At 43.5% G+C, this 26,660-nt stretch overlaps 2 protein-coding genes across 2 annotated transcripts in view; one reads left to right on the forward strand and one right to left on the reverse strand.

Moving 5' to 3' along the window:
- The window catches only part of LOC311148999 (signal-transducing adaptor protein 1-like), a gene marked incomplete at its 5' end in the record, with an annotated part of 29,244 nt that extends 11,430 nt beyond the window's left edge, over nucleotides 1-17,814 (reverse strand). Inside the window, one exon of the mRNA XM_084186057.1 lies at nucleotides 17,722-17,814. Within this exon, the coding sequence (XP_084042183.1) occupies nucleotides 17,722-17,814 (93 nt within the window). The remainder of the gene's footprint in view (nucleotides 1-17,721) is intronic.
- A 599-nt stretch (nucleotides 17,815-18,413) lies between these two features.
- LOC311149109 (MPN domain-containing protein-like) lies at nucleotides 18,414-25,809 on the forward strand (the record flags this gene model as incomplete). Its single annotated transcript, XM_084186215.1, has 14 exons — nucleotides 18,414-18,426; nucleotides 18,522-18,614; nucleotides 19,843-20,045; nucleotides 22,278-22,499; nucleotides 22,698-22,809; nucleotides 22,921-23,002; nucleotides 23,085-23,181; nucleotides 23,299-23,371; nucleotides 23,503-23,579; nucleotides 23,700-23,868; nucleotides 24,034-24,104; nucleotides 24,513-24,602; nucleotides 24,725-24,817; nucleotides 25,066-25,809. The coding sequence occupies 14 exons, from the start codon at nucleotides 18,414-18,416 to the stop codon at nucleotides 25,150-25,152; spliced, it is 1,482 nt and encodes a 493-aa protein (XP_084042341.1). The 3' UTR covers nucleotides 25,153-25,809.
- Between the last annotated feature and the right edge of the window lie 851 nt (nucleotides 25,810-26,660).

The raw sequence follows: 26,660 nt of genomic DNA on the forward strand, positions 1-26,660 counted from the left end.
AGAGGAGCAGCCTCGGCCGAAACCGTGACAAGCAGGCTAGTAGACAAGGTGTGTGTCCTGGTTTGTAATAAAGTATGGTGGTTATTTTCCACAACAATACTTTGTTGAGGGAAAATGTACTTACTACGATTGTGATATGTTGTCGTCTCACCTAACCATCTTAAGATAAATGCACTAATTGGAAGTCGCTCTGGATTTACTCAAATGTAAATGTAATGGAGGTAGGCATGTGGCTTTCAGCACAAAGTGGCACATTCGATTATTGTCGAGAATTTATTGCCCAGTGTAATTCATGCAAATCCTGTTGAACTGACTGATTCATGTCTAGTTCCCATCAAGCCTACCTTAGTGACAGTTGTATCCTGCAACTAAAAAGTACAAACTGGGAAAGATTTGGTGATGTGTAAATGAAATGGTGGTAAATAACATATTTGTCTTTCAGCTTCTTCTGTTGATAAAACAACCACATACTATCACCATAATCAATGACCCAGAGCTGAACCTCAACACTTAACTCATGTCTGAAGCCCTATTCTAAAATAGGACAATACTGCAAAGAAGAAGAGAATAAAGGTTGGTCAATATCTCTATCTAATCTGTCAAACCAGCCTGCTCTAATCTTAAAGATGTCCTCCAGTGGTTTTTGAAAATTTTCTGTTGAAAAATGATATCCCAAGAATAAATAACGTCATGTAGACACACTTAACGGTAAATAAAAAAGTTAGCAAAATAGTAAGATTATATGACTATGGCACCCATGCTTCCCAAACTGTGGCCTTCCAGACTGTAGGCAAACCAGTAACTGCCAAAATAAAGGAAAGACTTGAGTAAACAAGGGATACAAAGTATATGTTATTGATATGACATTTTTTATACAGTATTTGTTAATGTCTTCGATCTCCTGAGCTGTATGGGAGTGAGAGGAGGAGGAAATTCCATGTATTATTTCTGTCACTGGTGGGTGCCAGAAGGTCTGCATGCCAAGATAGCTTGGGGGCCACTTGTGCTAATCTTAGAAGGAGTATGTGATGGAATATCCTGGCTAGGGTGCAACACAATACCATGTAGGGGGATCCTATTGTAGGTGATGAGTGACACTCAATAATGGTTGGCAACTGTTGGATGGAATTAGCTTGCAAAGCCATATATAAACTGAGAGATTTTGTATGCCTATCATTCGGATGACAATAGGATACGCCCGTACTGCTTGTCATACGAATCCAGTACTGTAATATTAAATACTATGAACCAACTCTCCATCTAAGTGTTTAACTATTCTCTTACATCCTGAAGTACTCGATACCAGAGAAACTCGTCAAAAGATATGGTGTGGGGTGCATTTTCCTGGCATGGTTTAGGTCCACTTGTAGAATCTATGCCAAGGCGTATTGAAGCTGTTCTGGCAGCTTGTGGTGGCGCAACACCTTTTTAAGACACTTTATGTTGGTGTTTCCTTTATTTTGGCAGATACCTGTATGTACTTGTGATAAAACACAGTTATATTTTATAAACTATGTATCCTCTGTGGCTAAATGATGCTCTCTGGTGTATTTTGAACATTGAGAGAGGGCACCTGTGGTTGGATAAAAAATTATAATAATAAAGAAATACATCATTTGTATTTGTATGTTTTTTGCCTCTTGGGCCCCAGCACCACTCACATTTATTTACTATGCAGTTTATATAAATGTTTTATTAATCAGTTACCCAATCAAGGCAGGGCCCCCCAGTTACCCACGTGGAACCCCCAGTTACCCACGTGGGCCCCCTACCTCCTCTCCTCCCCCCCATCTGATGATTAGCAGAGTGGCAGTATATAAATGACTAACCTGTACCCCTGCACATTGACTCGGTACCGGTAACCCATATAGCCTCGTTATTGTTATTTTACTTTTTTTATTTGTTACTTTAGTTTATTTAGTAAATATTTTCTTAACTCTATTTTCTTAAAACTGCATTGTTGGTTAAGGGCTTGTAAGTAAGCATTTTCACAGTAAGGTTGTATATTTTTTTTTTGCAACACTCACTACTGAGTTCCAAACTGCCTCTGGAAACAACGTCAGCACAAGTACAGGAAATTCTGTGAGCTTCCAGCTCAAGTAGTGGCCCAGGCTCATTCCACACATTAATGAGATGTTAATAACTTATCTGGAACAGCCCTTCTTCTACACAGTCAACAACAAATAACTGATCCCTCAACCTGCTCCTCATAACAATGGCTCATTGATACAACTGCCCGGAATAAAAAACAACGCATTCCCTATTATGGGCAAGACTTGTTGTAAGCATGACCCCCCTTATAATGTGTTATTATGATCTCATAATGATCCTGACTAAATAACAGCCATTTTGTGTCATTTAAAAAAGTTCCTACATAGAGATAAAGACATACAGTGGGGGAAAAAAGTATTTAGTCAGCCACCAATTGTGCAAGTTCTCCCACTTAAAAATATGAGAGAGGCCTGTAATTTTCATCATAGGTACACGTCAACTATGACAGACAAATTGAGATTTTTTTCCCCAGAAAATCACATTGTAGGATTTTTAATAAATTTAGTTGCAAATTATGGTGGAAAATAAGTATTTGGTCACCTACAAACAAGCAAGATTTCTGGCTCTCACAGACCTGTAACTTCTTCTTTAAGAGGCTCCTCTGTCCTCCACTCGTTACCTGTATTAATGGCACCTGTTTGAACTTGTTATCAGTATAAATGACACCTGTCCACAACCTCAAACAGTCACACTCCAAACTCCACTATGGCCAAGACCAAAGAGCTGTCAAAGGACACCAGAAACAAAATTGTAGACCTGCACCAGGCTGGGAAGACTGAATATGCAATAGGTAAGCAGCTTGGTTTGAAGAAATCAACTGTGGGAGCAATTATTAGGAAATGGAAGACATACAAGACCACTGATAATCTCCCTCGATCTGGGGCTCCACGCAAGATCTCACCCCGTGGGGTCAAAATGATCACAAGAACGGTGAGCAAAAATCCCAGAACCACACGGGGGGACCTAGTGAATGACCTGCAGAGCTGGGACCAAAGTAACAAAGCCTACCATCAGTAACACACTACGCCGCCAGGGACTCAAATCCTGCAGTGCCAGACGTGTCCCCCTGCTTAAGCCAGTACATGTCCAGGTCTGTCTGAAGTTTGCTAGAGTGCATTTGGATGATCCAGAAGAGGATTGGGAGAATGTCATATGGTCAGATGAAACCAAAATATAACTTTTTGGTAAAAACTCAACTCGTCGTGTTTGGAGGACAAAGAATGCTGAGTTGCATCCAAAGAACACCATACCTACTGTGAAGCATGGGGGTGGAAACATCATGCTTTGGGGCTGTTTTTCTGCAAAGGGACCAGGACGACTGATCCGTGTAAAGGAAAGAATGAATGGGGCCATGTATCGTGAGATTTTGAGTGAAAACCTCCTTCCATCAGCAAGGGCATTGAAGATGAAACGTGGCTGGGTCTTTCAGCATGACAATGATCCCAAACACACGCGATTCGCCACCTGGTTATCAGAAGGGGGAAAGGAGAAAATTAGTTGTGTGTCGTCAGCGTAGCAATGATAGGAGAGGCCATGTGAGGATATGACAGTGCCAAGTGACTTGGTGTATAGCGAGAATAGGAGAGGGCCTAGAACTGAGCCCTGGGGGACACCAGTGGTGAGAGCACGTGGTGCGGAGACAGCTTCTCGCCACGCCACTTGATAGGAGCGACCAGTCAGGTAGGACGCAATCCAAGAGTGAGCCGCGCCGGAGATGCCCAGCTCGGAGAGGGTGGAGAGGAGGATCTGATGGTTCACAGTATCAAAGGCAGCAGACAGGTCTAGAAGGACAAGAGCAGAGGAGAGAGAGTTAGCTTTAGCAGTGCGGAGAGCCTCCGTGACACAGAGAAGAGCAGTCTCAGTTGAATGACCAGTCTTGAAACCTGACTGGTTTGGATCAAGAAGGTCATTCTGAGAGAGATAGCAAGAGAGTTGGCTAAAGACGGCACGCTCAATAGTTTTGGAGAGAAAAGAAAGAAGGGATACTGGTCTGTAGTTGTTGACATCAGAGGGATCGAGTGTTGGTTTTTTGAGAAGGGGTGCAACTCTCGCTCTCTTGAAGACGGAAGGGACATAGCCAGCGGTCAAGGATGAGTTGATCAGCGAGGTGAGGTAAGGGAGAAGGTCACCGGAGATGGTCTGGAGAAGAGAGGAGGGGATAGGGTCAAGCGGGCAGGTTGTTGGGCGGCCTGCCGTCACAAGTCGGAAGATTTTATCTGGAGAGAGAGGGGAGAAAGAAGTCAAAGCATAGGGTAGTTATTGACCAAATACTTATTTTCCACCATAATTTGCAAATAAATTCATTAAAAATCCTACAATGTGATTTTCTGGAGAAAAAAAATCTAATTTTGTCTGTCATAGTTGATGTGTACCTATGATGAAAATTACAGGCCTCTCTCATCTTTTTAAGTGGGAGAACTTGCACAATTGGTGGCTGACTAAATACTTTTTTCCCCCACTGTAACACACTATAAGCCTTTTAATAAGACATTATAAAAGGGTCATAAATGCTTATAACACCTAAAATCATCATACATGCAAAGTATGGTTACTTATAGTTTTGATTAACAAAATGAAATGATTAAGACACATTTGTGTAGGTCTACCTGTAGAATAGAGCCATATTGTGTTGAATAAAACAACAAACAGTGGCGTGTACTCATGGATGCCAAAGGAAGTCAGGTTTCCCAAAACAATTCACCAAGAAAAAACATTATTTTCCTTCAATTCGCAAGAGGCTGAATGTATCTCACCGGAGAAAGCATCTGAGTGAGCGAAACAGCGCCCCTCTGTCTCTGTGTAGCCCATCTATCTGATGCTGTCTGGTCAAAAAGAGAATGATATTGCTGCCACCTGTAGCATTGAATGCAAGGGAAGCCAGCGAGCATTTGGCCTCCCTTGATAAAAAATAAACAAAATAATAGCCAATCAGCGTTGAGCTAAAACTGAGTGAGCTCCACTGTGATTGGTCCTGGCGCACCAGAAAAAAGTGTCAAGGAAAGCCAGTTTGGATTTGACTTCACACCAATCACATCACATCAAAAGCAGAATGTAATTTAGAGAAAAAATGTAAATTGTTGCATCTCGTTGTGTTGTCCTCTGGTGGCTAGCTAGCTAGCTAAAATTTCCTAAATTAGCCATCGATGGAGATAGGGATTTGGACTGGTTTTACTTCATTCTCAGTTTTGGCCAATGGCTATAAAGGCGATTCTGATCCAACCATAAATTCATACATTGTGCTCCTGGCCTGGGACGATGGAAGTTCAATATGTAGCAAGATGTAGTAGGCTAATGTTAACTAGCTGCCCTGGCGCATCATTGCTAGCAAGCAAGCATTTTAGCCAGGTAGCCTAGGACAAGAAAAACTAAAAGCATGTACTGTATGACAGTCATATACCATTTAAGCAACATGAAAGAGAGGAGGATCTCATTGCCGTTTTTCTAGAAGTAGGGTGAGTCATGTTTTTTATACTTGCACGCACACACACACAAATCAGTACCATGGACAGCCACATCATATTATGCTTACATTGATTGGACTAAATTGTTTTTGGTATCTTTTAGTTGTCACTGTATTAAACTAAGCACAGGTGATTTGATGATGTTGAAATGTTGAAGTTGAAATGGTGCTGGAATAGTGGAGGCAGCTCCTGTTTTCTTTTCCACTTGCGGTAACTCTGTGGTTCTAAATGAATGGTTGTTTAGTAGTCCGAAAATGTTGGAAACATTCAAATCAAATCAAATTTTATTGGTCTCATACACGTTTAGCAGATGTTATTGCGGGTGTAGCGAAATGCTTGTGTTCCTAGCTCTAACAGTGTAGTAATATCTAACAAAATATTAGGACGAGTAATACACAGCGTTGTACGAGATCTTCAGTTTCTTGGCAATTTCTCACATGGAATAGAAAAAAAAAAAAAAAAAAAAAAAAAAAAAAAAAAAAAGAATAGCCTTCATTTCTCAGAACAAGAATAGAGTGACGAGTTTCAGAAGAAAGTTATTTGTTTCTGGCCATTTTGAGCCTGTAATCGAACCCACGATTGCTGATGCTCCAGATCCTCAACTAGTCTCAAGAAGGCCAGTTTTATTGCTTCTTTAATCAGCACAACAGTTTTCAGCTGTGCTAACATAATTGCAAAAGGGTTTTCTAATGATCAATTAGCCTTTTAAAATGATAAACTTGGATTAGCAAAGACAACGTGCCATTGGAACACAGGACTGATGGTTACTGATAATGGGCCTCGGTACGCCTATGTAGATATTCCATTAAAAATCAGCCGTTTCCAGCTACAATAGCCATTTACAACATTAACAATGTCTACATTGTATTTCTGGTCAATTTGATGTTATTTTAATGGACAAAAAAAATGTTTTTCTTTCGAAAACAAAGAAATTCCTGAGTGACCCCAAACTATTGAAAGGTAGTGTATATATATATGACTTTTTCCACATTTTGTTACGTTACAGCCTTATTCTATAATTGATTAAATTGTTTTGTTTTTTCTCTCATCAATATACACACAATACCCCATAATGACAATGCAAAAACAGGTTTAGACATTATAGCAAATGTATTAAAAATAAAAAACTGAAATATGACATTTACATAAGTATTCAGACCCTTTACTCAGTACTTTGTTGAAGCATCATTGGCAGCGATTACAGCCTCAAGTCTTTTTGGGTATGACGCTACAAGCTTGGCACACCTGTATTTGGGGAGTTTCTCCCATTCTTCTCTGCAGATCCTCTCAAGCTCTGTCAGGTTGGATGGGGAGCGTCACTGCACAACTATTTTCAGGTCTCTCCAGAGATGTTGGATCAGGTTCAAGTCCGGCCTCTGGCTGGGTCACTAAAGTACATTCCGAGACTTGACCCGAAGCCACTCCTGCGTTGTCTTGCCTGTGTGCTTAGGGTCGTTGTCCTGTTGGAAGGTGAACCTTCGCCCCCAGTCTGAGGTCCTGAGCACTCTGGAGCAGGTTTTCATCAAGGATCTTTCTGTACTTTGCTCCGTTCATCTTTCCCTTGATCCTGACTAGTCTCCCAGTCTTTGCCACTGAAAAACATCCCCACAGCATGATGCTGCCACCACTATGCTTCACTGTAGGGATGGTGCAAGGTTTCCTCCAGACGTGACGCTTGGCATTCACGCCAAAGAGTTCAATCTTGGTTTCATCAAACCAGAGAATCATGTCTCTCATGGTCTGAGAGTCCTTTAGGTGCCTTTTGGCAAACTCCAAGTGGGCTGTCATGTGCATTTTACTGATCAGTGGCTTCCGTCTGGCCACTCAACCATAAAGGCCTGATTGGTGGAGTGCTGCAGAGATGGTTGTCCTTCTGCAAAGTTCTCCCATCTCCACAAAGGAACTCTGGAGCTCTGTCAGAGTGACCATCGTGTTCTTGGTCACCTCCCTGACCAAGGCCCTTCTCCCCCGATTACTCAGTTTGGCCGGGAGGCCAGCTCTAGGAAGAGTCTTGGCGGTTCCAAACTTCTTCCATTTAAGAATGATGGAGGCCACTGTGTTCTTGGGGACCTTCAATGCTGCAGACATTTTTTGGTACCCTTCCCCAGATCTGTGCCTCGACACAATCCTGTCTCGGAGCTCTAAGGACAATTCCTTCGGCCTCATAGCTTGGTTTTTGCTCTGACATGCACTGTCAACTGTGGGACCTTATATAGACAGGTGTGTGCCTTTCCAAATTATGTCCATTCAATTGAATTTACCACAGGTGGACTCCAATCAAGTTGTAGAAACATCTCAAGGATGATCAATGGAAACAGGATGCACCTGAGCTTAATTTCGAGTGTCATAGCAAAGGGTCTGAATACTTATGTAAATAAGGTATCTGTTTTTTATTTTTTATACATTTGCTAAAAATGCTAAAAACCTGTTTTTGGTTTGTCATTATGGGGTATTGTGTGTAGATAGATGAGGAAATTTTTTTATTTAATACATTTTAGAATAAGGCTGTAACGTAACCAAATGTGGAAAAAGTCAAGGGGTCTGAACAATTTCCGAATGTACTGTACACATATGAAATGAGTAAAACAGTATGTAAACATTATTAAAGTGACCAGTGTTCCATGTCTATGCACATAGGGAAGCAGCTTCTAAGGTGCAGGGATGAGTAACAGGGTGGTAGCCGGCTAGTGACAGTGACTAAGTTCATGGCAGGGTACTGGGTGGAGGCTGGCTAGTGATGGCTATTTAACAGTCTGATGTCCTTGAGATAGAAGCTGTTTTTCAGTCTCTCGGTCCCAGCTTTAATGCACCTGTACTGACCTCGACTTCTGGATGATAGCGGGGTGAACAGGTCATGGCTCGACTGGCTGAGGTCCTTGATGATCTTCTTGGCCTTCCTATGACACCGGGTGCTGTAGATGTCCTGAAGGGCACGCAGTGTGCTCCCGGTGATACGTTGGGCTGACCGCACAACCCTCTGGAGAGCCCTGCGGTTGCGGACGGTGCATTTGCTTTACCAGGCGGTGATACAGCCAGACAGGATGCTCCCAATTTAGGTTTTTCACCACACTAAATGTGTGGGTGGACCATTTCAGATTGTCAGTGATGTGTACACGAGAAGCTTTTCACCTTCTCCACTGCGGCACCGTCGATGTGGATGGGGGCGTGCTCCCTCTGCTGTCTCCTCAAGTCCACAATCGGCTCCTTTGTTTTGTTGATGTTGAAGGAGAGGTTATTTTCCTTGCACTACTCCGCCAGGGCCCTTATATCCTGCCTGTAGGTTGTCTCGTCATTGTTGGTAATCAGGCCTATTACTGTGTCGTCTGCAAATTTTGGTGATTGAGTTGTAGGCGTGTTTGGCCACGCAGTCATGGGTAAACAGTGAGTACAGGAGGGGGCTGAGCACGCACCCTTGTGGGGCCCCTGTGTTGAGGATCAGCGTAGTGGAGGTGTTGTTGCCTACCTTCACCACCTGGGAGCGACCCATCAGGAAGTCCAGGACCCAGTTGCACAGGGCGGGGTACTACGGTGTTGAAGGCTGAGCTTTAGTCAATGAACAGCATTCTTACATAGGTATTCCTCTTGTCCAGATGGGATAGGGCAGTGTGCAGTGCGATGGTGATTGCATCATCCGTGGATCTATTCGGGTGGTATGCGAATTGCAGTGGGTCTAGGGTGTCGGGTAAGGTGGAGGTGATATGATCCTTAACTAGCCTCTCAAAGCACTTCATGATCACAGAAGTGAGTGCTACAGGGCGATAGTCATTTAGTTCAGTTACCTTCGCTTTCTTGGGTACAGGAACAACGGTGGACATCTTGAAGCAAGTGGGGACAGCAGACTGGGATAGGGAGAAATTGAATATGTCGGTAAACACTCCAGCCAACTGGTCTGCGCATGCTCTGAGGACGTGGTTGGGGATGCCGACTGGGCCGGCAGCCTTGCGAGGGTTAACACGCTTAAATGTCTTACTTACGTCAGCCACAGAGAACGAGAGCTCACAGTCCTCAGGAGCGGCCCATGTCGGTGGCACTGTGTTATTGTCAAAGCAGGGGAAGAAGGTGTTTAGCTTGTCCAGGAGCAAGACGTCTGTGTCCGCGACGTGGCTGGTTTTCCCTTTATAATCCGTGATTGTCTGGAATCCCTGCCACATACGTCTCGTGTCTGAGCCGTTGAATTGCGACTCCCCTTTGTCTCTGTACTGACGTTTTGCCTGTTTGCTTCCCTTAACGGAGGACATAACTGGACTGTTTGTATTCGATCATATCCCAGTCACCTTGTCGTGGTTAAATGTGGTGGTTTGCACTTTCAGTTTTGCGGGAATGCTGCCATCTACCCACAGTTTTTGATTTGGATAGGTTTTAATCATCACAGTGGGAACAACATCCCTTATACACTTCCTGATGAACTCAGTCACTGTATCAGTGTATACGTCAATGTTATTCTCAGAGGCAACCCAGAACATTAACTTGCTTGACCATGCTGTAGGTCATGTAACTGTTTTTTACATGCAAAATGCTTTGTGGACTTCATCGGACAGATGTTGCTGTCCGGTTTTGTGATGAAACAAAGGTGTGATTGAATTGATTATGCCATGGTCTCTTCTTATTGTCTCGGCCTTAGGCCTATATACAGGGCCAGATTAATGCAGGGGTTTACCGGGGCTGAAGCCCCTGGGCCCTGGCCCGTGGGGGGCCCAAGAGGCAGTGAAAAATAAATACATAAATAATATATACAGTATATATCAGCGGCGGCTCCTCAGAGGAGGAAGGGGAGGACCATCCTCTGCAGTGAAATTTCATAAAAATAAAAATAGTTTTGCAATGAAGGTCTACAGTAACTTCAACAGCACTGTCTGGGGTAGCACCATGGTGTAGCCAGAGGACAGCTAGTTTCCGTCCTCCTCTGGCTACATTGACTTCAAAACAAAACCTAGGAGGCTCGTAGGCCTCACCACCTTCCATAGACACGCATGGTAATTATGACCACTTCCGGAGGACGTCCTCCAACCAATCAAAGCTTTTGTAGTATGAACTGACATGTTGTCCATCCAATCATAGAATTAGGACCAGAGAATGAACCTAGCTTGTTGTATTGGGATTGTGCCACAGAGTATTATGGGGGTTGTATGTGTTGAGAAGCTTGGTGACAATGTTGGATAGAGATGAAGAGTGAAGAGTGATAGTTGAGCATTTTTGGGATATTATTCAATTCAAATTACAGGAGACTGAGGAGGTATATTCTAAATTGTTTTCTTGGTTTTATAACTTTATTTTTGTGTCCAGTTAGTACAATGTATTTAAATTTGCCTTACTATCTTCAGTAGCTAGCTAGCTACCAGCTCGAGTGTGCAGTTTTCTCCGCCAGAATGGCTGCCGAATATGTTGTGGACTTTTTGTTGAAGAACCCCTGGGGTTCAATACCAACTGGTATCAAAAGTATAGCTGGTTAACAGGGAGCCGTTCATCAAGCCGCCAGTATTGCTGGCCTTGCCTGCTTTTTGGAAAGTCTGAGCCTTAGTCGAAACGTCGGTACAGTGACCTGAAGAACATTGATCGTTCAGCTAAATGGCAAAACAAAAGCAGGGAGAATATAAATGCCCACATCATATTCAAGCTGCTGGGAAAAAGCTGCATCGATTATGACGAAGGTCTGCGTATTCAAACTGCGCAACACAACGAGAAAGTAAGAATCAACAGGGATGTTCTCAAGCGGCTTATCAACACCACTGCATTTTTGGAGGACACGATGAGGGGGAAAGTTCCGCAAACAAGGGCAACTACAAGGAGCTTGCAGAGGTAATTGCACGTTACGATGCTTTACTTGCTGAACATATCAAACTTTCGACTGTCTTTTCTGGGATGTCGAAAACTTCCATCGCATCATCCATTAAAAGTTAGATTAAAGAGAGAGGTTGACACAGCATATTTTTTCGCGAACGCCCAAGTAGGCTTTCCACTTTCCTCCGGTATTTATTTAGCAAAGATGATAACACATAATCACTCCGGACAGACACAAGCAAAAACGCATGACATAAATGTTGCAGCAGCTTAGGCTACACTTAAACATGAGAGATCTGACATGCTGTATGGGATGAAAACGAGACTATTTTTCAGTCTGATCAACTGTAGGCTACTAATAAGAGCAGCTGCATACAGCCTATGCGTCCAGTCCATCTGGTCAGGGTAACTAATTGGTAATGTTATGTATTTATAGTCCATTTGTGTGTCAGGAGAAAATGTGAATGTGATCAAATTTAGTTTATATTCAAAATTGGGCTGGCTAGGCTGCCTATACGTTTTTTTTTAAATCCAAAATGATTAACTGGAATTAATCAATCAACATAATATTGATGACAGATGTGAGTAAATGTTTTATAAGGGCTATAGTTGCATAGGCCTGCATGATGCAAACATGCATAAAGCAAGCTCAGCCCTGTGAGTTCTATTGTCTATCAGTTGTTGTCTATGTGTCTGGGTAGAGGAAATCCTCCTCCTAATCTAGTCTAAATATAATTTATATGAACCAATATAAGGTAGCTGCAGTTTGACAGGGTTTTCATCCCCCCCAGGGCGGGGAGTTTTTTTCAGGAGTTTCTTAAAACCATGTGACCTGATTAGGAAAAACTGGTCCCATCATAGCCCATATAAAACCTTTTTACAACTGATGAATCACTGTCATACCTTATAGGGTCCATAGTTTCCCTAGTTAGGTTAACATACAGTGGGGAAAAAAAGTATTTAGTCAGCCACCAATTGTGCAAGTTCTCCCACTTAAAAAGATGAGAGAGGCCTGTAATTTTCATCATAGGTACACATCAACTATGACAGACGAAATTAGATTTTCTTTCTCCAGAAAATCACATTGTAGGATTTTTAATGAATTTATTTGCAAATTATGGTGGAAAATAAGTATTTGGTCAATAACTACCCTATGCTTTGACTTCTTTCTCCCCTCTCTCTCCAGATAAAATCTTGCGACTTTTGACGGCAGGCCGCCCAACAACCTGCCCGCTTGACCCTATCCCCTCCTCTCTTCTCCAGACCATCTCCGGTGACCTTCTCCCTTACCTCACCTCGCTGATCAACTCATCCTTGACCGCTGGCTATGTCCCTTCCGTCTTCAAGGGAGCGAGAGTTGCACCCCTTCTCAAAAAACCAACACTCGATCCCTCTGATGTCAACAACTACAGACCAGTATCCCTTCTTTCTTTTCTCTCCAAAACTATTGAGCGTGCCGTCTTTAGCCAACTCTCTTGCTATCTCTCTCAGAATGACCTTCTTGATCCAAACCAGTCAGGTTTCAAGACTGGTCATTCAACTGAGACTGCTCTTCTCTGTGTCACGGAGGCTCTCCGCACTGCTAAAGCTAACTCTCTCTCCTCTGCTCTTGTCCTTCTAGACCTGTCTGCTGCCTTTGATACTGTGAACCATCAGATCCTCCTCTCCACCCTCTCCGAGCTGGGCATCTCCGGCGCGGCTCACTCTTGGATTGCGTCCTACCTGACCGGTCGCTCCTACCAAGTGGCGTGGCGAGAAGCTGTCTCCGCACCACGTGCTCTCACCACTGGTGTCCCCCAGGGCTCAGTTCTAGGCCCTCTCCTATTCTCGCTATACACCAAGTCACTTGGCACTGTCATATCCTCACATGGCCTCTCCTATCATTGCTACGCTGACGACACACAACTAATCCTCTCCTTTCCCCCTTCTGATAACCAGGTGGCGAATCGCATCTCTGAATGTCTGGCAGACATATCAGTATGGATGACGGATCACCACCTCAAGCTGAACCTCGGCAAGACGGAGCTGCTCTTCCTCCCGTGGAAGGACTGCCCGTTCCATGATCTCGCCATCACGGTTGACAACTCCGTTGTGTCCTCCTCCCAGAGTGCGAAGAGCCTTGGCGTGACCCTGGACAACACCCTGTCGTTCTCCGCTAACATCAAGGCGGTGACCCGATCCTGTAGGTTCATGCTCTACAACATTCGGAGAGTACGACCCTGCCTTACACAGGAAGTGGCACAGGTCCTAATCCAGGCACTTGTCATCTCCTGTCTGGATTACTGCAACTCGCTGTTGGCTGGGCTCCCTGCCTGTGCCATTAAACCCCTACAACTCATCCAGAATGCCGCAGCCCGTCTGGTGTTCAACCTTCCCAAGTTCTCTCACGTCACCCCGCTCCTCCGCACACTCCACTGGCTTCCAGTTGAAGCTCGCATCTGCTACAAGACCATGGTGCTTGCCTACGGAGCTGTGAGGGGAACGGCACCTCCGTACCTTCAGGCTCTGATCAGTCCCTACACCCAAATGAGGGCACTGCGTTCATCCACCTCTGGCCTGCTGGCTCCCCTACCTCTGCGGAAGCATAGTTCCCGCTCAGCCCAGTCAAAACTGTTCGCTGCTCTGGCACCCCAATGGTGGAACAAGCTCCCTCACGACGCCAGGACAGCGGAGTCACTCACCACCTTCCGGAGACATTTGAAACCCCACCTCTTTAAGGAATACCTGGGATAGGATAAAGTAATCCTTCTACCCCCCCCCCCCCCCTTTACTCCAACCCCCCCCCCCAAAAAAAAAACTCATTGTAAAGTGGTTATCCCACTGGCTATAAGGTGAATGCACCTATTTGTAAGTCGCTCTGGATAAGAGCGTCTGCTAAATGACGTAAATGTAATGTAAATGTAAAATAACAAAAGTTTCTCAATACTTTGTTATATACCCTTTGTTGGCAATGACACAGGTCAAACGTTTTCTGTAAGTCTTCACAAGGTTTTCACACACTGTTGCTAGTATTTTGGCCCATTCCTCCATGCAGATCTCCTCTAGAGCAGTGATGTTTTGGGGCTGTCGCTGGGCAACACGGACTTTCAACTCCCTCCAAAGATTTTCTATGGGGTTGAGATCTGGAGACTGGCTAGGCCACTCCAGGACCTTGAAATGCTTCTTACGAAGCCACTCCTTCGTTGCCCGGGCGGTGTATTTGGGATCATTGTCATGCTGAAAGACCCAGCCACGTTTCATCTTCAATGCCCTTGCTGATGGAAGGAGGTTTTCACTCAAAATCTCACGATACATGGCCCCATTCATTCTTTCCTTTACACGGATCAGTCGTCCTGGTCCCTTTGCAGAAAAACAGCCCCAAAGCATGATGTTTCCACCCCCATGCTTCACAGTAGGTATGGTGTTCTTTGGATGCAACTCAGCATTCTTTGTCCTCCAAACACGACGAGTTGAGTTTTTACCAAAAAGTTATATTTTGGTTTCATCTGACCATATGACATTCTCCCAATCCTCTTCTGGATCATCCAAATGCACTCTAGCAAACTTCAGACGGGCCTGGACATGTACTGGCTTAAGCAGGGGGACACGTCTGTCACTGCAGGATTTGAGTCCCTGGTGGCGTAGTGTGTTACTGATGGTAGGCTTTGTTACTTTGGTCCCAGCTCTCTGCAGGTCATTCACTAGGTCCCCCCGTGTGGTTCTGGGATTTTTGCTCACCGTTCTTGTGATCATTTTGACCCCACGGGGTGAGATCTTGTGTGGAGCCCCAGATCGAGGGAGATTATCAGTGGTCTTGTATGTCTTCCATTTCCTAATAATTGCTCCCACAGTTGATTTCTTCAAACCAAGCTGCTTACCTATTGCAGATTCAGTCTTCCCAGCCTGGTGCAGGTCTACAATTTTGTTTCTGGTGTCCTTTGACAGCTCTTTGGTCTTGGCCATAGTGGAGTTTGGAGTGTGACTATTTGAGGTTGTGGACAGGTGTCTTTTATACTGATAACAAGTTGAAACAGGTGCCATTAATACAGGTAACGAGTGGAGGACAGAGGAGCCTCTTAAAGAAGAAGTTACAGGTCTGTGAGAGCCAGAAATCTTGCTTGTTTGTAGGTGACCAAATACTTATTTTCCACCATAATTTGCAAATAAATTCATTAAAAATCCTACAATGTGATTTTCTGGATTTTTTTTCTTCTCATTTTGTCTGTCATAGTTGACGTGTACCTATGATGAAAATGACATGCCTCTCTCATCTTTTTAAGTGGGAGAACTTGCACCATTGGTGGCTGACTAAATACTTTTTTCCCCCACTGTATAAGGACAAACTCCAGGCCCCAGGGGGTAAAAATTGCCCCACCACTCTGGGACCTATGGTGCCACCAGTCTGCTTGCAGTTGTCAGTTATCGTCAGGTATGTGGATGATCAGGGCTTTATCAGGGCTTTATCCAGGCCCCAGGGGGTAAAAATTGCCCCACCACTCTGGGACCTATGGTGCCACCAGTCTGCTTGCAGTTGTCAGTTATCGTCAGGTATGTGGATGATCAGGGCTTTATTCAGGAACGTTTCTTGGGCTACTTTGATGTGTCAAGTGGGCGAGATGCGCAGTCTGTGTTTGACTTTATGAATATTGAGATGTCCGAGTTTAACTTCATAGAGAAACACGTTGTCCAAACCTACGATGGCGCAGCTGTAATGGAATGTATCTGCTATTTGAGTCCCCTCCTGTTCCCTGATTAAGAGGTGATGACTACTCCACTACCATTGTCAACTTTCTCCTGACATGAACTGAAACCTCGTCTCATGTGCCTGCTCATCCACTGGCACATTGAATGTTTCCCCTCCAAGCACTGTGAGTACCCCTATCAATTTTCTCTCATTACTTTATGTAGAGTCAATCACATACACAAACACATTATTACACATCAATGATTTTACTGCTTGCTTGGACTAACTCATTCTTAGCTCTTTTGTCTAACTGTGTAGTGTGTTGTGTTATTGTTTTTTGTCTTCCCAGTCAAATCCTGTCCTGCACTGGTCAAGCCTCTGAACACCTCATCTCATGCCTCATAACCTCATTCAATCACTGCTGTGATCCCTTTCCAACACTGTAAGTAGCCCTCTCATTCCCCATAATATTGTCCTATAAATATCTTTATTAAATGCTTTAGGTTAAAATAATTAGTCTTTGACGATTTCTGAAACACACTTTGTCATCTCTGTGCGTTCTGCGCCTATACCGTGGTTCTCCCAACCTCCTCAATTTTTCAAGTCACCAGCCTCCACTGGTATATATTATATATGTAGTGTATATTTTCTATTTTTTCACTGCAACCACAAACCAAATGAAGACTCAGCATAGACAGCCTGCTTCTGCTCTGCTAATTATCAGATTGGGGAGAGGAGGTAGTGTGGGTAATTTATTAATAAATACAAAAAAGGATAAACTGCATAATAAATAAATGTGACTGGTCAATGTGTGAGTCAGGGGCTGGGCCCAAGCCCATAGGCTGCTCAAGAGGCAAATAAATAAATAAATACAATTATTTTTTTATTTATGCAACCACAGGAGCCCGCTCTCAATTTTCAAAATACACCAGAGAGCATAATTTAGCCACAGAGGAGCAATCGTTTATAAAACAATACATGTGGATTAAGTTTTATCAGAAGCACATACAGGTATCTGCCAAAATGAAGGAAATACCAACATAAAGCGTCTTAAAAGGGTGCCAGAACAGTGTCAATGCGCCTTGGCATAGATTATTATAAGTGGACCTAAACCATGCCAGGAAAATGCACCCCACACCATAACATATATGTTGTATTTCTTGTTTACTCAAGTGTTTCCTTTATTTGGGCAGTTACCGGTATGCTGTATAAGGCTGCTGTTTGGGTAGCATGCGCGCCATGATGGTCACACTAGCAATTAATGCCAGTTCTGCCATCTATGGATTATATTTCAATTGTTGGTTGCAGCTGTCAGTTTGCCTTTTGCAGATTTCAAAATACAATCGCGGGAAAAACATACAGTTTGAAAAGCAAATGCCTACTGCTGAAAAGAGAAGACTAATCTGTCCGTAGAACCAAAAATCCTCAACAACCTCCTATTTGTAGCTAACAGCAGCACTTTTTTTTTTTAATCAAAGTAGTTCATTTTGAGATAGTCTATTGTCACGATGAGCGCATCGACCATCACCGTGAGTAGCCTATGGCTTCATCTTCATCATTAGGCGAGTCACTGTGTTCTACAATTTTGATTTATTAATCCGACCCTGCCTATATATCACGGTGGCAATGCGTATGAACTAAAAGGGTATAGAGCAAACGCAATTACCCCAGTGATTTTACCCACGCACCGCTACTGACAACAAACAGGCCAAACATAGACGAAATGTATCTATCACATTACGACATGAAGTAGCAAAATCCTTATACCGTGTCGTTGGATGATCTCTTCTCCAGGTATCCTTCGTAGTAGCACTGTGGAAGCTGGTTGCGCCGTCGTCTGGCTCGCTTGGTGGTCGCCATCAGTGGCGCGCTCTCGGACGCAGAGTTCACGCACGGGGACAATAGTTATTAAGTGCTCTTCTGGTTATTAAGTGACAATACCTAATGGCTTCAAAAAAAGTGAGAAATTGTAAATATATATTTTCAGTCCTAGAGTCAGAGTAGCACCATGAGGTTTGGTTAGTAGTCCAGGTGAAATTTGAAAAAGCTTTTGTTTTGTGCTCAAGTATCATCTGACATTCCTATCGACCGGAAACTATTTTTGCTAGTAATTGCACTCTCCGTTGAACTGTAGTAGGCAGGCGACTTCAGGTGACACTCGACTCGAGGCATGTGTCTGTCGCCAAACACGCCCACAGCAGGCTGAACACTCATTGGTCCATTTAACATATTGGGCCATACCCATTTTCCAGGTAAGTAGGCGTTCTGACATTTTAACAAAAAGTTTGTGAGTGCGGGAACTACGTTAATAAAAAATCAGTTTCTCACGATAGTTGATGTTTTAATAATTAGGCTACTTATTGACCAAGCTCTGCTAAAAAGCCATCCATGCAGGGTATTCCCACTTTCTACACCCAGTCAAAGGGTTGGAATTTGGAAATGTAATAGGCCTAAACCGAATGTATGGTGCCAGTAAGTAGTCTAGGCCTATTGTCACAGTCAGGGTTTAGTTGTAGGTGGTTTTGCTGCCCTCCATCGGATTTGTTTCGTTAATTTTCTCCTTTTAGAGCTGAAGGAACATCGCAAGGAGGAAATAGGCGAGGGGGTGCGTGTGTCTGGAAGAGGAGGAGATTCTCTAGTGGTGGATAAATATAGGGAAAGTGAGGGCTAGGGATGAGGTTTGATTATCCATAAGTTTGATTGTAACTGTCTCTTTGGCTAGTTGAGGGACGTATTTATAAATGACAGAAATTAAATGTTTTTAATATTTTATTTTTGCTAGAAGCAAAATATAATGGGCAGACTGGCCACATAGCGGCTGGCTCAAAGCACGGAGCGACACTATCTTTCCGGAAGCAGGAATTGATAACATGATGATCTGATTTAATACCATGTAGTTACTAATGTATAGATAAATATATGTTTTGACTATAACAAACTATGTATGATAGCTACTGAACAGAAAATAGTTTGCGATTAGATATAACCTATAGGATCTAAGAAACATCGCTTTAGTTTACGGGAAGAGTGACAAGGACCGGAGTGAGGGAGAAAGAAACGGGAGGAATTGAAATTAAAACAACACAAGGACACCACACTGCAGACGCCTTCATTTTATGTTTTTGCATAATAGCTCACCAGTGGCGAAGTGTGTTTATTGAACTCCTTCTGAGCATTGCTCAAAAGTGCGCCGAAAAGAAAACCTCTAGCCGTTCTCCAACGCTTTCAGAGAAATGGGTGAGAATGATAAGAGTTATTTTAATAAAAATACTGGGTGAAATTCATCTCGAGGAGCAGGCCTCGTGTTGCGGATGAATAACCAATGGCCAAGAAAAAACAACATCGCACATCCATATTTAATCAAAATGTAATAGTAGTAATTAATAAAATAGCAAATGAGATCAAATCAGTAGGCTACTATTTTGTCCCTATATGGAATGTCTTCTGCGTTTCTTGTTTCTTACTAACCATATAAAAGAACGGTGTCTCACAAAGGCCCCACCGTTAATTAGGGCTATCACAAATGATAAAAAGTGACAAATTAGCTACATCAAACAACTGTACTTGTAATGTCCTACATTTTATTACAACATTTCAACGGTGACAGTGATTTATGTGGGTCAGTGGGTGACTTCTTGACCTCAAAGATGTCATGACCCCTATAACAAGTTCAGAGGGAATCATTTGTTGGACTTATTTTTTTGGATTAATTACAATATTTTTGTTCCTCACTTCATGTCAAGGTCATGGCACCTTACGTTTTAACTTGGACATGTGTTTATGACATTGTAATAAGAGTGGTGCCTCTCTCTAAGAGATCACCTTTCTATTGAATGGCTTACAAATGCATCATGCATAAAATGTGTGTGTGTGTGTCTGTGTTCACAGGCTCGGAGCCACCCTTGTCTCCACAGGTGGTGGAGGAGGGAGGAGAGGAAGATGAGGAGGAGCTGAGTGGAGGAGAGGAGTCAGACCTGATGACCCTCTCGGGGCGTGGTTCCCTGCTGACGAGGAGAGGCATCACTCTGAGAGTGCTGCTGAAGGACAGCCTTGTGGAGCCTGGGGATGGAGTTCTGTCCATACACTACCTGGTAATGCACCTGTAACAGATTATTATAATACATGTCCATACACTACCTGTAATGCACCTGTAACAGATTATTATAATACATGTCCATACACTACCTGTAATGCACCTGTAACAGATTATTATAATACATGTCCATACACTACCTGGTAATGCACCTGTAACAGATTATTATAATACATGTCCATACACTACCTGTAATGCACCTGTAACAGATTATTATAATACATGTCCATACACTACCTGGTAATGCACCTGTAACAGATTATTATAATACATGTCCATACACTACCTGTAATGCACCTGTAACAGATTATTATAATACATGTCCATACACTACCTGGTAATGCACCTGTAATAGATTATTATAATACATGTCCATACACTACCTGGTAATGCACCTGTAACAGATTATTATAATACATGTCCATACACTACCTGGTAATGCACCTGTAACAGGTTATTATAATACATGTCCATACACTACCTGGTAATGCACCTGTAACAGATTATTATAATACATGTCCATACACTACCTGGTAATGCACCTGTAACAGATTATTATAATACATGTCCATACACTACCTGGTAATGCACCTGTAACAGATTATTATAATACATGTCCATACACTACCTGTAATGCACCTGTAACAGATTATTATAATACATGTCCATACACTACCTGGTAATGTACCTGTAACAGATTATTATAATACATGTCCATACACTACCTGGTAATGCACCTGTAACAGATTATTATAATACATGTCCATACACAAATACACTATATGGCCAAAATAATGTGGACACGTGCTCGTCAAACTTCTCATTCGAAAATCATGGGCATTAATATGGAGTTGGTCCCCCTTTGCTGCTATAATGGCCTCCACTCTTCTGGGAAGGCTTTCCACTAAATGTTGGAACATTGCTGCGGGGCTTGCTTCCATTCAGTCACAAGAGCATTAGTGAGGTCGGGCACTGATGTTGGGCGATTAGACCTGGCTCGCAGTCGGTGTTCCAATTCATCCCAAAGGTGTTCGATGGGGTTGAGGCAGGGCTCTGTGCAGGCCACTCAAGTACTTTCACACCGATCTCGACAAACCACTTCTATATGGACCTCGCTTTGTGCACAGGGGCATTGTCATTCTAAAACAGGAAAGGGCCTTCCCTAAACTGTTGCCACAAAGTTGGAAGCACAGACTCGTCTAGAATGTCATTGTATTCTGTAGCGTTAAGATTTCCCTTCACTGGAACTAAGGGGCCTAGCCCGAACCATGAAAAACAGGTCCAGACCATTATTTATCCTCCACCAAACTTTACAGTTGGCACTATGCATTCGGGCATGTAGCGTTCTTCTGGCATCCGCCAAACCCAGATTCGTCCATCGGACTGCTAGGTGTTGAAGCGTGATTCATCACTCCAGAGAACGCGTTTCCACTGTTCCAGAGTCCAATGGTGGCAAGCTTTATGCCACTGCAGCCGACGCTTGGCATTGCGCATGGTGATTTTAGGCTTGTGTGCGGCTGCTCGGCCATGGAAACCATTTCATGAAGCTCCCGACAAACAGTTATTATGCTGACGTTACTTCCAGAGGCAGTTTGGAACTCGGTAGTGAGTGTTGCAACTGAGGACAGAAGATTTTTACGCGCTACAGCACTCGGCCGTCCCGTTCTGTAAGCTTGTGTGTCCTACCACTTCGCGGCTGAGCCGTTACAGCTCCTAGATGTTTCCACTTCACAATAACAGCACATACAGTTGACCGGGGCAGCTCTAGCAGGGCAGAAAGTAGACTAACTGACTTGTTGGAAAGGTGGCATCCTATGACAGCGCCACGTTGAAAGTCACTGAGCTCTTCAGTAAGGCCATTCTACTGCCAATGTTTGTCTATGGAGATTGCATGGTTGTGTGCTCGATTTTATATACCTGTCAGCAACAGGTGAGGCTGAAATAGCTGAATCCACTAATTTGAAGGGGTGTCCACATACTTTTGGTCATGTAGTGTACCATGTTTAAAATATATAATAACTGGTACAATACCTGGTAATAACATATAATAGATCTAAAAAATGGTTTATAAGCACTATATAATGTATAATGTGTCTCACTAGATCTCAGAACACTTTACATTGTAGAACATGTAGTCTTCTTTGCCTAACAATATCCATACTTCCATTTTTTAACCCACTGCATTGTCGCCAACACCAGCCTAAAGTTGCATCCTTCCCTCCCTCCCTAGGGTAAAAAGTTTGTAGGCGACCTGTTTAATGATGGGAAGATCCGCTGGGTGGAGACGGGGCAGACCTTCAACTCTCCCAGTGCCTGGGCCACACACTGCAAGCGCCTGGTCAACCCTGCTAAGAAGTCGGGCTGTGGGTGGGCCTCAGTGCGCTACCGGGGCCAAAAACTAGTGCAGTACAAGACCAGCTGGCTGCAGAAGTACCAGCCCAGCGCAGACATGGTGAGGAGGAGAAAAATAGAGGGGTAGTGGAAGAAAACGAGGGAGGTTTGTTGATACGGAAACAAACATCTCTACAGGAAAAGAGGAATCAAAAGGAAGGGATGCTGAAAGAGGGAGATTGGGAGGGAGAGAAGCGCTGTAGAAGACTGTTAGTATGAATAATGGCATCTCAAACCCTCCCTCTTCCTGTGATGTCAGAGCTTGGTGAGCGAGGTAGAAGATGACGAGATGAGAGATGAGGAGGAGGAAGAGGGAAAGACACCATTGCCGACAGATGACAAGAACAGGAAGAACAAACTTGAGCTGCATGGTGAGATATTAAATACACCAAGAATCTGGAGAAATGGCATTATGTAATTTAAACTATTTTATGCTAGAGAGTGATATGGGAAAGATGTATCTAATGGGCTCCCTCAAACAGATATCAGCCTTGTGCCCAAGAGAGGAGAGAGAGAGATAATCCCTGTCAGATACTGCACTCTGGGTACCAGGGATGCTGCAAGGTATAATTGTGCTCATCCCAGCCTGTCTCAATAATGCATATAAGTAAGCATCAACACTTAAACACATACTGTATATCAACAGGGATCCACACACATTGGTGGAGTTATCAGCTTTCTCAGCCATCAACAGATTCCAGCCTTTCAATGTGGCTGTATCCAGCAACGTGATGCTTCTCATGGTAAGCATGAGTCGTACAGTGGTAGTAAGATAAAAAATGTAAAACCGGGGGTGTAGGCTACAGTTTGAGTCTGTTGTATTGGGGGAAAGTGACAGATGTATGATCTTGTGCCCTCAGGATTTCCACTGTCAACTGACCACCAGGGAGGTGGTGGGCTACCTCGGAGGACGATGGGACACTAACACACAACGTTAGTATTACCTTTAAAAGCAGAGACAGTGAGCAATGTCTGAAACATGACATTGCACTCCCCAGGCTCTGGCATTACAGTAACGATCTTCAACATGTATGACCTCTGTTGTTGTGCCCTTTTTCTTGCAGTTCTGACAGTTTTAAGAGCATTTCCCTGTCGCACACGATTGGCAGACAGAGATTCGGCCTCTGCTGTTGAGGAAGAGGTAAGCCCTAGTAACACTGCTAATATCAGGACATGGATCAACACGCCAATTCCATAGTATGATACAATCATACATGTTTGTGCGAAACACAAATTGTCTCTTCTATCAATGACCTTTCAGATCTGCCAGAATCTGTTCATACAAGGTCTGTCATTAGTGGGCTGGTACCACAGTCATCCTCGGGGCCCCGCCCTGCCGTCCCTGCAGGACATCGACTCCCAGATGGACCACCAGCTCAGGCTCCAGGGGAGCAGCAATGGCTTCCAGCCCTGCCTGGGCATCATCTGTGGTCAGTACTGGGCTTGGACATGGGGCCTGGGCCTGGGGCTCTGAGCCCAGTGACCCATCACCCACGGTCACAATCAGTTTGCACCAATGGGAGAAAACGTTTTCAAAAATAACATTTAAAAAAACAGCCATTGTGCTAACATTCCAATGTGTCCCTGATTTCTAGGGCCCTATTACCATGGGAACCAGGGTGTGGCATCCACTATAACGCCGTTCTGGGTAGTGCCACCTCCTGAGGTGAGTGCAGTTGTAGTACGCAGGTTGATGTTTATTGTCATGAATCTTGCCCTGGAGGCAGAACTGAGCTATTTCCGCTAACTGGGCCAGCTGCAAAGTAAAAATGGGCTATATCGTAAAAATTAATGAAAACAAAAATTAGCTTTTTGGTCTTCATTTAAGGTTAGGGTTAGGCATTAGGGTTAGCGGTGTGGTTAAGGTTAGGGTGAAGGTTAGGTTTAAAATCAGATTTTATTACTTTGTGGCTTTACCAGCTAGTGTCCACTTTTCAGAGCTGCCTCCGGGTCAAGATTCATGACAATAAATGCCAACCTGCTGGTAGTACATGCCTTTATGAATAAGAACATATTCCTCTAAAATAAGGTAAATGTCTATAACACAAACTTATCACTATTCTTCCATCCACAGCAAAGGCCCAATGACTATGGCATCCCTGTGGTGGTGGAGGTGACCTATGTACAAGATAACTTCCTGACCAGTGACATCCTGAATGAGATGGTACTGTTTGTAAACTAAGTTATCATCATAGTAACCATACCTATGCAAATTAATTCAAATGGTAGGCCATTGGCCATTTTGTCACTATGTTCTTCTTACTGTATTCAATTATTGTTCCACAGATGCTGCTGGTGGACTTCTACAGGGCAGCTCCTGACCTGGTGCAGTTCCATCAGTTCTGGTGTCCTGATCGCACCATGATGGACAAAATCAAGGTCTGTGAAACATAAGCCATTTACAACAGGAAACTGCTATGTAACACAAGGAGCATAGATTCCACACCATGTTAATCACTTAGGGCCGGATGCTAACTTGTGATCTGCGCATGATACCCAAATTATCACAAATCTCTCATTGACATCAATACATTTGCGTGAAGTTCGAGTCATGCATGTTATCTCCAGTTAGGATTTGTCCCTCAGAGATTTCCTCCTCACCTGTTGTCTCCCTCTCTCTCCCCCAGGGCTCTCTGAGCGGCCACACACCCAAAAACCAGGCCTACTCTCAGATCCTGGAGCATGTCTACAACCAACTCATCAACACACACTGAGGTGGAAGAGAAACAAGTTTGTGTATAATGCACTGGCCTCAAATGAAAATCTCAAAATTACACCCTATTCCCCATATACTGTAGTGCACTACTTTTGTAGGTCTCTATATAGGGAATAGGCTCTACACAGAGAATAGGTTGTCATTTCTGCCCTTTGTCTGTGGTGTTACAACTGCTGTCCTGGCCTCAGACGTACTGTAAGCTGAATGTGCACTGCCCTGAAGGAGGAGATGGTGACTCCAGAGTCCGGAGGGCGAGTGTACTGCTCTCCATGGCCTTTTCTGACTGTGAGGTCTGTATCACTGACAATGTTTGTACAGTATAACATTATGATTTGTGTGCTGTGAATGTGTCCCCTAGCGTCTGCTGCCAGTGCTTGGTGTCAGACTGTTTTTACAGAAGTCGACATGGAAATGAGGATCTTCCTCTTCTCTATTACCTGTGATATATTTATTGAAACTGTGGTCTGTGACATGTGGAAGTACTGATATGAGAACAATGCCTTGAACCTGCTGAGTACACCAGAACAAGATGGCGCTGACAGACATGTCAGCTCTGCTTCTAGCTCCTAAGCAACTTTACAGCACAAGCATTTCCCTACACCCGCAATAACATCTGCTAAATATGTGTATGTGACCAATAAAATGTGATTTGTTTAAAAACACATAGTGGAACTACTTCTGTGTTTCTGTAGTAGTAGTAGTAGATTCTTGTTTTTTTTGCAGTCACTAACCATGTTTCCATCTACAGTTTTTATGCTAGTAAAGTCATTGCATAAGAAAAAAAATCACTACAACTGTGATGGAAACAGGAAGTTTCAGTACAATTTAATAAATGCAGATAGATAATTTATTCGTTCGACATGGCGGGATCTTTTTGTGTTGGTAAAATTGATTACGCGAGAAATCGCGGTGGACACGACTTTATACGCAAATATTGATATAATAACCATTATATCGAAGTAAACTTGGAGTCACGCGATGATATGGTGTGTGGTCCTCCCACTACAACTCCGGAAACCATGCAGGTTATTAGGCTACAGATGAAATAAATTATGATGAACTTCACAGGCTGGTGAAAGTGTACGGTGATGAGTTTGATGCTCCTTTCCAATAAATATTGAGGGTCTTATTCTGGTAAAACGATGAGCGATGCTGGACTGACGTTTGACAAATATTTTCGCTTTTATCCATAATAAAATTATCCATAATAATCTCATCATGTAGACTAGCCTACCATCACAGTTTACTCGCACCCTAGCTATTGTTGATGATCACAAGTTTACTGGAGAACGGAGACCAAGTAGAGACTTTTGGACAAGGTGGATAATTGTATAATATAAGGCAGTTTATTCAGAGGTAAAGATATCTGAAATCGCGTGCACGGACCCGTTCGTCAATCTCGTAGGGAGATATCTGAGAGCGCGCCCAAAACATTGTGTGCTGACATTTTATACAATAAAATAAAGTAGGTTGATTCTAGTAGTTCTGATCTTCCGATTGGTCCTG

The sequence above is a fragment of the Coregonus lavaretus genome, assembly GCF_964263955.1.
Source record: "Coregonus lavaretus genome assembly, chromosome: 21".
NCBI classification, from domain to species: domain Eukaryota; kingdom Metazoa; phylum Chordata; class Actinopteri; order Salmoniformes; family Salmonidae; genus Coregonus; species Coregonus lavaretus.